General features: G+C 48.0%; 1 protein-coding gene across 1 annotated transcript; it reads left to right on the plus strand.

Moving 5' to 3' along the window:
- Positions 1-498: 498 nt before the first annotated feature.
- On the plus strand, positions 499-12,165 carry TTC34 (tetratricopeptide repeat domain 34). Its single transcript, XM_063317678.1, has 8 exons — positions 499-546; positions 1,032-2,638; positions 3,854-4,079; positions 6,390-6,582; positions 8,010-8,176; positions 9,843-10,107; positions 10,601-10,812; positions 11,614-12,165. The coding sequence occupies exons 1-8, from the start codon at positions 499-501 to the stop codon at positions 12,133-12,135; spliced, it is 3,240 nt and encodes a 1,079-aa protein (XP_063173748.1). The 3' UTR covers positions 12,136-12,165.
- The last annotated feature ends 16 nt before the right edge of the window (positions 12,166-12,181 follow it).

Below are 12,181 nucleotides of genomic sequence, written 5' to 3' on the forward strand. Positions count from 1 at the left end.
TTGGGTTAGAAAAGAGATGGGCGTGTTAAATTCACACCCGCCAATTTAACGTGGGAGAAATCAGTGCCCTTGCTTATAAACCGAGGCTGAAAAGATTTATGCTTTATTATTATTATTGTTATTATTATTATTATTAAATTTAAATTTATTATTAAATTTAAATGTATTAAACTTGTCTGCTGCCCAACGCCCAGTGACTGGGTGGTTGACAGCAATCAAACCAAGACATTACACTAAAATCAGAGATCAAAGATGGGCAGGGCGATGAAGCGAGGGGTCTCCTGGGTGAAGAACCAGGTCTTTGTGGCTCTTCTTCGCTGATTTGCTCGCTTACTCCAACTGTTATTATTGATGACCTTGTTAATCAATAATTCAAATCCTGAATTCAAATCCTGGCATCTCAAGGAAGGGTGAGAAAATCTTGAAGATTTGCTTTCCCAGTCAGCGATGACAAGATTGGGCTCCTGATCTGACTTGATCAAGGGCCATTTTCCGACCATGTTTCCTCCCTCCTGCCTGCCCCCACAACCTTGCGAGGTGGGCCAGGTCAGCCACTTTGCTGAATGGGGGTCTGGAGCTAGATTGCCAGATCTTCTTGCTTCTCTGATTCTGAAAAAAACGACTTACAACTGCTGCTCACACTTACGACTGTTGCAGCATCCCTGCGGTCACGTGATCATGATTTGGGTGCTTGGCAACCGGTTTGCATTTATGACTGTTACAGCATCCCACGGTCACGCAATCGCCATTATATACCCTCAATCAATGGGGAACCGTCTGATTCGCTTAATGACCATGTGGTTCACTGAATGATTGCTGTGATTCGCTTAACGACCACCGCGAAAAAGGTCGTAAAATCGGGTCAGACTTGCTTAATGACCGCTTTGTTTAGTGACCAAAATTCCAGTCTCGGTTGTGGTCGTTAAGCGAGGACTACTGGTAGTTCAAGGTTGTCTCCCCTAAACTTTTCTATGGTTTACTTTCTTCCCATCTGCTTCTTTGCAGGGCAGCAAAGAAAGTTCGTATGGTAGCTAAGAACAGCGAGGGTGCTTCAGCCCTCTGGAGATGCCAAGAACAAGAGAGATTTCTGCCAGGAAGGGGATCGGCAACTAACCAACGGTGAATTCCCACCGGCCACTGCCTTCTATGTAGCTGGATTCCTTCACTGCGCCCCCCTGGCTGTCAAAAAGGTGGCGGCCCTCGATAAGGGCTTCCAGGCCAAGGTGGTCGCCATATTGGAGAGGTGGTGCCAAGGCGAAAGCCCCATTCCCAAGATTGAGCCCCATCACTTTGATCCTCCGTCGCTCAACGTTGCAACAGCGGCCGCTCTCCTCTCGGCCTTCGACCCCCACAACGCGGCCGCCTTGCCCTTCAGAATGGAAGCCTTGCTCCAGGAGGGCCACCATCACACCGTGGCCAGCCAGTGCGAATCTCTGCTCGGGGCCCACCGTTGCGTGGAGCTGGTTCTCACCCACGCTTTGGCCCTGGTGCTGTCCCCAACGCGCTCCCGAGACGGGGTCGCTGAGTACCTCCGGACATTTGCGGCCGGCCGGAACGAGACAGTGACGTTCGTGAGCTGTCAACAGAGGAGATACTTGGAGAAGATCATCTGGGCCTGCTTGGACTGCCTCTCGCTTTGGGACAAGGGTGACAAGGAGCCACTCGGCTGGAAAGACCTTTGCTGTGACTTCCTGGCCACCATCGCCCCCGAGGACATCCGGGTCTGCCAAATTCAGGCGACGCGTCTTCTTGAGAGACACCGGTACGAGGACTGTGTGTCTGTCTCCAGCAGGGCCTTAGAGGTCTTCCCACCCAGCGGTTCACCGGGGGATGAAGAGACCTCGAGTCTTCTCATGCACCGAGCAGCAGCCTTCTTTGCTATCGGTGGCCACATGCCGGAGATGCTGAGGGACCTGGTAACCGCCTTTGAGGCTAGCCCCAGGCTGGCCAGGACCCGCTTTGAAGCCCTCTTCTCTCCTGGAGAGGCTGAGAGGGTGGAGAAGCATGCCCGGGCCACCCTGGAGGGGGACTTTGCAGCTTACAGAGAAGCCGTACGCGTGAGGGCCGAAGTCCGGAGCAACGACGGCCGGGAGCTGCTTGCTCCGGTGCTCCGCGTGCTCCGCTTCCTTGTCCAGATCTCCCCGGGGGCCCTGCGGGAACTCAACGTCCACCTCGCCAATTGCTATCTCTTAGAAGGCAACTTCAGGGCCTCCTTGGAAGTTTGCAACTGTCTTCTGGACTCTGCAGAAACCACGTATCGTAACACCCTCCTCGCCCAGCGAGGGTTTTGCCACCTCCATGCCAACTGCTGCCCAGAGGCCCTCCGGGATTTCCAAGCAGTGGTCGAAGACGGCACTCCGCACCCGAGCAGTTGCGTGAAGGCCCTGTGCGGGCGCGGCCTGATCCGAGCGTGGGGGGGAGACCCGTACCTCACCGCCTTGGATTACCTCACCGCCTGCAGACTCAGGTTCGAAGAAACCGGCTTCGTGATCAAGGCCTACGTCCCTTGGAACCAAAGAGGGTTTCTCTTGGTCAGCCTTCAAGAGCAAGTCCAGAAGATGCTGGAGAGAAAGGAGAGACTCAGTTCTGGGGCCCGACTGGAGAAATCAGGACGGCCGGGTGGCCCCCAGAAGGAAGGGTCAGTTGTCTTTCCATCCCTCTCTCATCTTCCCAGAGTTTGCGCCTGACAAGGTGGAACAGGGGGAGTTTTTGTCTCGCCGTCCAGTGTAGTTGGATGAAGGTAGGGGAAGCCGGCGGGGGAAAGGCCACACAACTTTTTCCCATCTCATCCCAGGGGCGCCACGTGCCATTGAAGGGAATTTCATCAAAAATCGCTTCTGCTTTGGAAAAAAAATTCTAAAGCAAATTTATTTATTTATTTATTTATTTAGCATATGGCATACAATGCCAGGGAGTCTACAATGTTTTTACACACCGGAGATTTTCTGGCACTGACAGTTGCTGGGTCTTTGTTGCACTAAAGCAGATTCTGTTGTTGACATGAATGAATGAGAACTGGTAGAAAAATGCAAGCCAATTTTCCGTGCATTGTTTGAGACACAAAACTTTCTTTTCCTTCCTTCCTTCCTTCCTTCCTTCCTTCCTTCCTTCCTTCCTTCCTTCCTTTTTCTTTCTGTCTTTCTGTCTTTCTTCTTTCTTTCTTTCCCTCCTTCCCTCCTTTCTCTCTCTCTTTTTCCCTCTCTCCTTTCTTTCTTCCTTCCTTCCTTCTTCTTTTTCCCCTTCTTTTCCCTCCCTCCCTTTCTCTCTTTCTCTCTTTCCCTCTCTCCTTCCTTCCTTCCTTCCTTCCTTCCTTCTTCTTTTTCCCCTTCTTTTCCCTCCCTCCCTCCTTTCTCTCTTTCTCTCTTTCCCTCTCTCCTTCTTTCCTTCCTTCCTTTCTCTTTTTCCCCTTCTTTTCTTCTTCCCTCCCTCCTTTCCCTCTCTCTTTCCCTCTCTCTCTCCTTCCTTCCTTCCTTTCTCTTTTTCCCCTTCTTTTCTTCTTCCCTCCCTCCTTTCCCTCTCTTTCCCTCTCTCCTTCCTCCCTTCCTTCCTTTCTTTTTCCCCTTCTTCTTCCCTCCCTCCTTTCCCTCTCTCTTTCCCTCTCTCCTTCCTTCCTTCCTTTCTCTTTTTCCCCTTCTTTTCTTCTTCCCTCCCTCCTTTCTCTCTCTCTTTCCCTCTCTCCTTCCTTCCTTCCTTCCTTCCTTCCTTCCTTCCTTCCTTCCTTCCTCATGGTGAAATTTTTAATTAAGTAAAAAGGAAGTATTCCAAGCATTTGCAAGCTACACATCCAAACCGCTGAATCTGCCAGCATGCTGTCCTGAAATTTACTCATCCCTTTCCTCCTTGCTTTACTCAGGGATGCCTTTGGGATCCACCAGCTTGCTTCTCTGCTCTTGCAGCTGGACAGTTCTGATGAGGTGTCCCGGCTGCTGTGTGCCGACGCTTTGTACCAAATGGGTCGCCTTGAAGAGGCCCGCAAGAGCCTTTTGGTGGCTCTTTCAAAGGGCTCTGAGGAATCCCCCATTTTGGCCAGGCTGGCCCTCCTTCAGCTGAAAAAGGGCTGTGTCTATGACTGCAATCAGGTGAGATGAAAGTCCCACTAGCTGTAGCCCCAATTCCTGGGGTTTTAAATTACTGTATGAACTAACATCAGACTGGCCTAGTTCCCAGACAAACTGTTGATAGATCACATCTAGTACAGAGTTATCTGTTCCAACATTTTGCATTTGTAACGGGCAGAAGGAATAACCCTGAGGAACAGGAGGAAGAGCCGCAGCAAAGGCAACGGTTAGATAAGAGGAACCCGAGTCCGGGCCAGAGCTGTAACCTGAGGAAGCGTCTCAGACAAGACCCTCCCTAGTTCTCACGAAGATAAAGGGAGAGAGGAGGGAAGCGTATTCAGACCGGCAAGGTTCGGTTACTGCCACCTTAGAATAAATGTTGTATTAGCATGCATGGCTTTAGGTTCCTGGGCTGATCTGTCTTGAAGAGTTGACAGTATTTAGGTTGGACTAGTTGCGGGGGAAAGTGGGAAAGAGAATACATTATATCTTGGAAGAAACAAAGTGCTCAGTGAAGGTTGGCTCGTCCCACCTCCCTGCTTCTAAGCGAAGCATCTGAACACAGGACTTTTCTTGCTGCAAAGCAGCTACAGAGAAGGTATGAAAATGTCTCTGCAAAGCGAATCCAGAATTACTGGCTCATGACCAGCAGAGGGCAGTCTTGTCTTTGGAATTGGACAAGGGGATCATCACTTGGCTTTTTTTAATCTTAAAACTGATTTGTTCCAGAGCACAGAGTAGTATTTCCCAGCCTTGGCGACTCTAAGCTGTGTGGACTTCAACAGGGAATTCTGGGAGTTGAAGTCCACACAGCTTAAAGTGGCCAAGGTTGAGAAACACTGGCGTAGAGAGAACAAACCTGCGCCGTTTTAACTCTCATCCAGGGATTTTAAAAAAAAGACTCTGTAATCTGCCGGTTCATTTGTGTTTGCAAATTAAGGGCTGCAGTTTTTCTTTCTCAACCCTATCCTTTTCCAGCTTCTGCACGTTCCTTGCTAAGACACACCGTAAAAGCCCACAAAGGTATTGTGGTATTGGCCATTTTGACAACAGGGTCCTTTTTCCAACTGGTTTTTTTAAAAATGTGTTATTATTTTATCCATTTATAGGCTGCTCTTTATGTCCAAGACATCTGATGGAAGGTACACAGTGTATAAATTCATATATACGTTTCCTTCTGGGTCAGCAGGGCTGTGCAAAGCATAGAATGAGAATGTGAAGCGTGCCATTAAAAGGAAATCATTATAGCTGAAGGAATGGCGATATCAAATGGCAGCAATGAAAACCCTGAAATGGGGGTGAAAGAATTAAAAAAAATCACAGGCATTTCTTAGGTTAAATTATCCCCATCACCAGTTTGGGTGGTTTCAAAGAGGCAGAAGAAATTCACGGAGAATAGGGGCTATGAACAGCTACTGGTTTCAATCATAATAATAATTTATTAAATTTATATGCCGCCCGGCTCCTTGCAACTTTGAAGGGTATTTATGAGCTTCATAAATACCCTTCAGAATTGCCCAGAGTTGCTAGGAATCGGGCGGCATATAAATTTAATAACTCGACATTACTATATACACAGCTGACTGCCCCTTTAATGATAGAGGTGGTAGGGACTGTAGAGGTCATCTAGTCCAACCCCCTGCTTAGTGGAGGATCCATTACAGCATCTCTGACCAATGACCATCTTACAAACCTCTGCTCGAAGAGAGGCCTTGCTTGCTGGACTGACGGGGAGGGGGCAGTAATGGCCTATTTCTTATTGAAATTTTGATACCGTCTTCAACAACCTCCCCCTGGAAAACTCACTGCCGCGTCGCAAATGGGGCGCTTAATTGGGCTTAACTCGTTAAAGTCCCCCGCTTTAGCAGCTCATGTTAAAACAGAGGAAAAGAGGATTTTACCAACAATCCCCAGGGACAAGGTTGAGATTTTATACCAAATACTGAAAGAAGCCCATCGCCCTCTTTGCAGTTTTTCCAAATTAAATTCTTTTGTTACTTAGGGGTATATATAGACACAGCCATGGCGGTTCATCAACCATGGTTTAGATGGCTTAGAAGGCAGAGTCAACCGAGCACTTGTGGTTTATCCGTTAAGCCTTGCCCAGATCTGTACTGGGGAAGATTATCCAGCAAGAGGACCCATATCCATTTTTTTTCCCATCTGCAAAGAGACAAAACAGAAAGCGGTGATAAAACGCCCAAGTTAGGACAGACTTTGTCCCTCGTACTTCTTGGATCTAGCTCTGAAAAATGTCCGAGGCGGCTTAACGTTTGAGGAAGCTAACCGTCTCCCACAATTCTCCTTTTCTTTCCACCTGCCCAAATGAAGCACCTGAAGAAAATGATTCAGGCCGGCGAGATGTCCTGCCTCCAGGGGTATGTGAAGGTCTTAAAAGAAGACGATCGAGTCCTGCTGAAAACCCACTGCCACACCAGGGCTGTGGCGGTCCTGCAAAATAAGCAAGGGGAGGCTTATCTGAAGGAGGCCATTGCCTACCTCTCCTTGGCCATCACCGCGGCGGGTGAGATGCCCCAGATTATGTTTCTTTTGTTCAGAAGTTGCATTTCTCTCCCATCTTTCCCCCTGAAGTTCAAGGGAAAAGCATCTTCCCTCCCTTGAGCTTGCAACAACAACCCTCCGAGGTAGGCTGGGTGGGTTGGAAGGATCGCATGGTTCATCGGGGACTTGGGCTGGGGCATTACAGCCACGGGGAAGGTTTCTTCTGCCATTTTTTCCCTTGTGGGTCTCGTACAATGAGGTGAGGACGATGATTCCCTACTCTGGGTCAAGAGTTGGATAAGAATTGCCTGAGGGGGAGGAGATACAAGCATGGAGTTGAAAGGAGCCTTAGAGGTCATCTACTCCAACTCCCTGTTCAGTGCAGAATCCACTAGAGCAGGGTTTCTCAACCTCGGCAACTTTAAGATGGGTGGACTTCAACTCCCAGAATTCCCCAGCCATCATGGGGCAGCCTGCTTCACTGCTGATAGCTTGATTAGTCAAGAAGTTCCTCCTGAGGCCTAGCTTGAACCTTCTGCTTGGTAGTTTCAGCCCACAGGGCTGTAGAGAATAAATCCACTCCCTCTTCTGGGTGACAACCCTTCAGATATTGGAAGATGGCTCTCCTCTCAAGACCCCTTCAACCTTCTCCCCTGTAGGCTAACCCTACCCAGATCCTTCAAGCGTTCCTCAAAGCGACTGGTTTCCAGACCCTTCACCATCTGGGTGGTGTTCCTCTAGACCTGCTCCAATTTGTCCCTGTCCTCACTGAACTGGGATGCCCAAAACTGGACCCAGGATTCCAAATAGGACGCAACCAGGGCAGAGAAGCTGGGGACAATTCTTCCCCACAATCGGACTCTCTGCTCCTATAAATGCACCCCAAGATAGCATTGGCCTTTTGAGCAGCTGCTTCCCAAAGCTGGCTCGAGTCTCACATCAAAAAGTTAAACGTGAATCTTCAAAGAGTTGGACCCTCAAAACCAGCTAGGAAGATGGCTGGAATGAGATCCAAAGAATACTGAAGAAGACTGGAATGTTTTTTAGAGTCTGTCGGGTGGAAAGCATTTGCAAAGCAGAATTTAAGATGCCTCTGACGAAGCTGATCTTTCTCACAGACTGTCAAGTCCTTTACATCTTTCAGCAAGCCTTGTGTGGTTAGACTTCCAGAAGTTTTTAATAAAGTCAGAGATTTCAGGGGCAACCTGGCAGTTTCCTTTAGATAAGAGGGACCATAATCTGGTTAATGGAATAAATGGACAGCAGCCATTAACAATTAGTGGCTATTTTTATTTAAGGACTTGTTTAAGGGGAAGCTGCCAGCTCTCAGATAGAAGGGCAGGGCAATTTTTTAAAAAACAAATTGTAACGACCATATTGTCCCTTTCAAGGTCATCATGTCCAAATGGAAAGCACTGGATTCAGGAGGGATTGTTTTTTCTTGCCTAGGGGATAATGCTGTGGATTCCCTTCTGGTGCGTGCGCGTTGTTATGGGCTCCTGGGACAGAAAAAAACAGCAATATTTGATTTCAAGGCCATCTTAAAAGAAGACCCGAGAAACACCCAGGCTCTCTGTGGAAAAGGGTTCGTTCACCTGGCCCTGGACCAGAAGAAGGTGGGAACTGTGTTTAATCATTTTGATTTATGTCTTTGGAGGTCAGCTTTAGAGCTGTTTCAGAAGGAGTTGCTAAATACTGATGTCATTAAACACACTCACACACACACACACACACAAGGTAATTGAAGGGTAGGAGATGTTCATAATGATGGTAAAGAACTGAATTAAACCGTGATTTTAGCAAGAAAGGACAGTGGTCAAACTCAGGGACACCTCAGCTCCCAGAATTCTCAGCAAGGATCCCACTGGCTGGGGCATTCTGGGGGTTGAAGTCCATGCATCTGGAGGACATCCAGATTGGAGAAAGTTGGTATAGAGCCCTAACTAGAGAGAATTCCTTGATCAAGTGTAACCAAAAAGATCTCCTTCTAGATTTCAGGAAAGGGAGGGTGGTTGTGCCAAACATCTTCAGCAGGATCGACTCGGCCATTTGAGATGGGAGACCTAACTAGTATTAAATGAATTGTGCAAGACCGCCCACCACGTGCCTTCCCCGGCTCCTTAAAGATCTGCACGAAGCAACCCCAGAAGCGATCGCCTGGATAGCTGAGCTGGACATCCAGTTATGAGGCCACTGCTGTATCCCTGCAGAAGTTTTGTATATAATTGTGTGGACTGGGTGCATATATTTGCCGTTCTCTCGTCATGTACTCATCATATGCTATATATATTTGTGTGTGTGTGTGTGTGTGTAGTCCTTGTCTAGCTGGGAAATGCAAATTAAAAAAAAAACTCCTCAGAACAGACCAGAGTGACGAAAGGGCCCAACTGCAAGGGCTTCGGGCTGGGGATTTAGAATCGGCACATGCGTGGCAGCTATTCCCACCCCAGGAAGACTTCAGCCATCCTTACGTTGCCGTGACACATCTCCGGTCACATCTTTGTTGCTTTGCAGATGATCAAGGCCAAGCAGGATGTAACTTTGGAATCTCCTTCTTCTTCCCTTTCTTTTTCTTTCTTCCTCCCTTTCCACCCTTACCTGTAAATCAAAGTCCAAAGTGAAAGGTTGCCATAACCGGGTTATGAGAAAGTGAACCCATCCCAACAGCAGACACACACACACACACACACACACACACACAGAGTATGTAACAAGGTATATATCTTTCTTCCCCTCTCCTGCTTCTTCCAGCCCCAAGATCTGAACTAGAACTCTTTATCTGTTTTATTTTTACTTGATTTAAGGATTTTTGAAGGGCACCCAACTCATAATTTATGAGGGGCGTACCGCAATCAAAACCAAATCAATCAAAAATAATACAACCCTAGTCTAACTCAGTACAATCCCCCATGATAGTTGCCTTTTTTTTTTCCCTTTCTCTTTTCAAGGGTTTTTCCTTCATACTGGTGCCAGAGGTCATCTGGAACTCTTGTTCCTGTTTCAAAAGTGATTGGTCATGGGACACTCGGAATAAAAAGTGAAGCTCAAATACTCCCTAAGTTATCTAGAATGAATGCAGTGGGTTTGCAGGTTCTCAGCCACTTGCAGTCATGTTCGGTGGAGCCCAAATGTTGCAGGGAGATCAGTGGGGGCTTCAAATTTTCTTTGAAGCTTGAGAAACTTGGTCTTATTCTGTGCCCTTTACAGTACTTCCTGGGACCCTCCAAAAAGGAAGGCAAAGGCTTAGCCTGTTTTTAGTCACCATTTTCTCCACCCACTCAGGAGTCCACGCAAGATCTGATCGCAGCTCTCCAAGGGGATCCAGCCTCAGCCTTAGCAGAAATCCGCTCTCTAAAGCCAGATGCTCAAGTCCGGATCCGCTCTTGGCTGCTGGAACACTGCAGGGCTGTTTTGAAGGACTTTGGCAGTAGCCAAGACCCATCAGAGACACTGGAGGAGGCCTCCCAAGTGGGGGAGTTGCTTGTGGAAATGGACAATAAGGACAGCGAAGCTCACATCCTCTGTGTCGACCTTCTGATTGCAAGGGGTAGGAGAGATCTGGAAAAACTTGAAGTAGGTCGCAAATGACATTTGGAAATTCCCCACTGAATCAGTGAGCAGAGAGGATGGGTGGGTCTAGCTGGGACACCAACCTCACTTAGCTATTTCTCCTCTATGCAGCTTCTGCTGGAAGATTGAGGATGGGTCTCCTAGCTGTGGCCCACCCTTCCTCCACATTGGTCTGGCTATTTCTGGCCCTAAGGTTTGAGAACGCTTTTTTCTCAAGAGTCTCAAAGATACCTGAGTTGCCTCCAGCTTCGAAATGACATTTCTACAGCTGTTTTTAACGTTGCGCCGCTCTTGTGGAGCATCAGCCATCACGTTTGGTGGCTGGGGTGTGGGGGGACCCTTTTCTTTTCCATTCAATGGAAGAGCAATGCAGGGGGGAGGGAGAATAAAGATTTGGTCCAGCACTAACACTACTAGGATTCGTCCAGCTCTCAGTTTTGTGTAATTTCTGTCTTGATTTTGGCTGACAGGCAGAGCCGAGGCCGCCCTGTCATATCTCCAGAGGACATTTGGACAAAGCGAACCAAATGATGCTGTCAACTCTCGGCTGGGAATTCTGCAGGCCATGTTGGGCAACTTAAATGCGGTCCATGTTCTGGCCTCCTTAGCAGCAAAGGGCTGCCAAAAATTAGAGCACCTGATGGGGTTTTTAGATGCCAGCCAGCGGATAAACCTTGCTCAGGTATGTCCACCCCCACCCACTTGGCCCTTTTTTCCACTTAATAAGCTGGGTTCACATAACACGCGAAACCTAGCAGAATATTGGAAAAGAGATGTCTTGCCCATGATATCAGACTCAGAGCCTAAAATTGGAGATGTTGCCCCGGCAAAATTGATCATATCTATCTGTAAAAGAAGCTTAATTTCAAGCAGGAATGGCTCCCTTGCATACAATGTTTCATCGAGCAAGGCAGATTCAGATATCTGGAATATGGTTTTCAAGACTTAAATATGAGCTAACAACAATTACTGACAGGAGTAGCCATATTTAAATCAAATTCTCACTCAAAGCCCTGATGTCTTTCAGATGGGCTTGATTACAACTCCCATGATGCCCAGCCAGGGCTGATGGGAAGCCACACCAGTTAGGCATCATGGGAAAAATACATTATGGGGAAAATGGGAAGGCCATCAGACTGCTTCAACCTATTCGATGTTCACAATTGAAATAAGTCCTGTGCTTAAAAAATAGTGCTGAATTGATCCATGGAATCCACGCCACAATTCAAAATGGACCTAGGGTGATTTGAACCCTCTTAATTTCTAATAACATGACTTCTGGACCAGTGAGATGGCCTTCAAGCGGGACAAAATGTCGGAACAGCTTGGGAGAAGCGGCCATTTTGATTCCGAAGCCAAGCAGAGTCGAAGCATCTCAGCTTCGTGACGCTTCCCGTTCAACGTCATGATAAATCACCTAGACATACCGTTGAGGGTTGAGCCAATGCGAAACTGGGGTAACCACCCTCTTCTTCATCCCTAGGTGGCAGCCAGAGAAGCAAGGGCAATGATGGAAGAGCAGTGTCGTGTAGCAGCTGTGAAATACCTCACCTTGGCTATTTTGGCAAGCAACAGTAATCCACAGTATCTTCGCCAGCGTGCTGCCTGCTGGGCCCACCTGGAAGACTACAGGAACGCTCTGGAAGATATCCAGAAGGTAGTGCAAAAACACGGCACAAACAGCGTGAAAACTCAAGTTGGTGACTTCTGCTCCTGGGCGTACATGCTCTTGTCCGTCTCAGACGACGAACTGGCAGTAAAGCAATATATTAATGCCCTACAGCTGGAAAAGTCCCTGGCCCTGAGCCACATCCTTACCGATCGCAGGAGGGATGAGCTGTCCAAGGCGTTCCTACGAACCGCCCAGTCTTATTTCGCAGCAGACCGTTACGAAGAAGCGTGGACGACTGCAAAATTTGGCCTCCTCGTTGATCAGAAGAATCCTGAACTTAAAAAACTAAAGGCGAGAATTAAACGGCAGGCGTCAGGTTGCAAAGTTCAGTAATGTATTTGTGGCTGGCTTTGTGCATTTCCCTTCTTCTTCCCTTGCA

Source organism: Candoia aspera, chromosome 18 (genome assembly GCF_035149785.1).
Source record: "Candoia aspera isolate rCanAsp1 chromosome 18, rCanAsp1.hap2, whole genome shotgun sequence".
NCBI classification, from domain to species: domain Eukaryota; kingdom Metazoa; phylum Chordata; class Lepidosauria; order Squamata; family Boidae; genus Candoia; species Candoia aspera.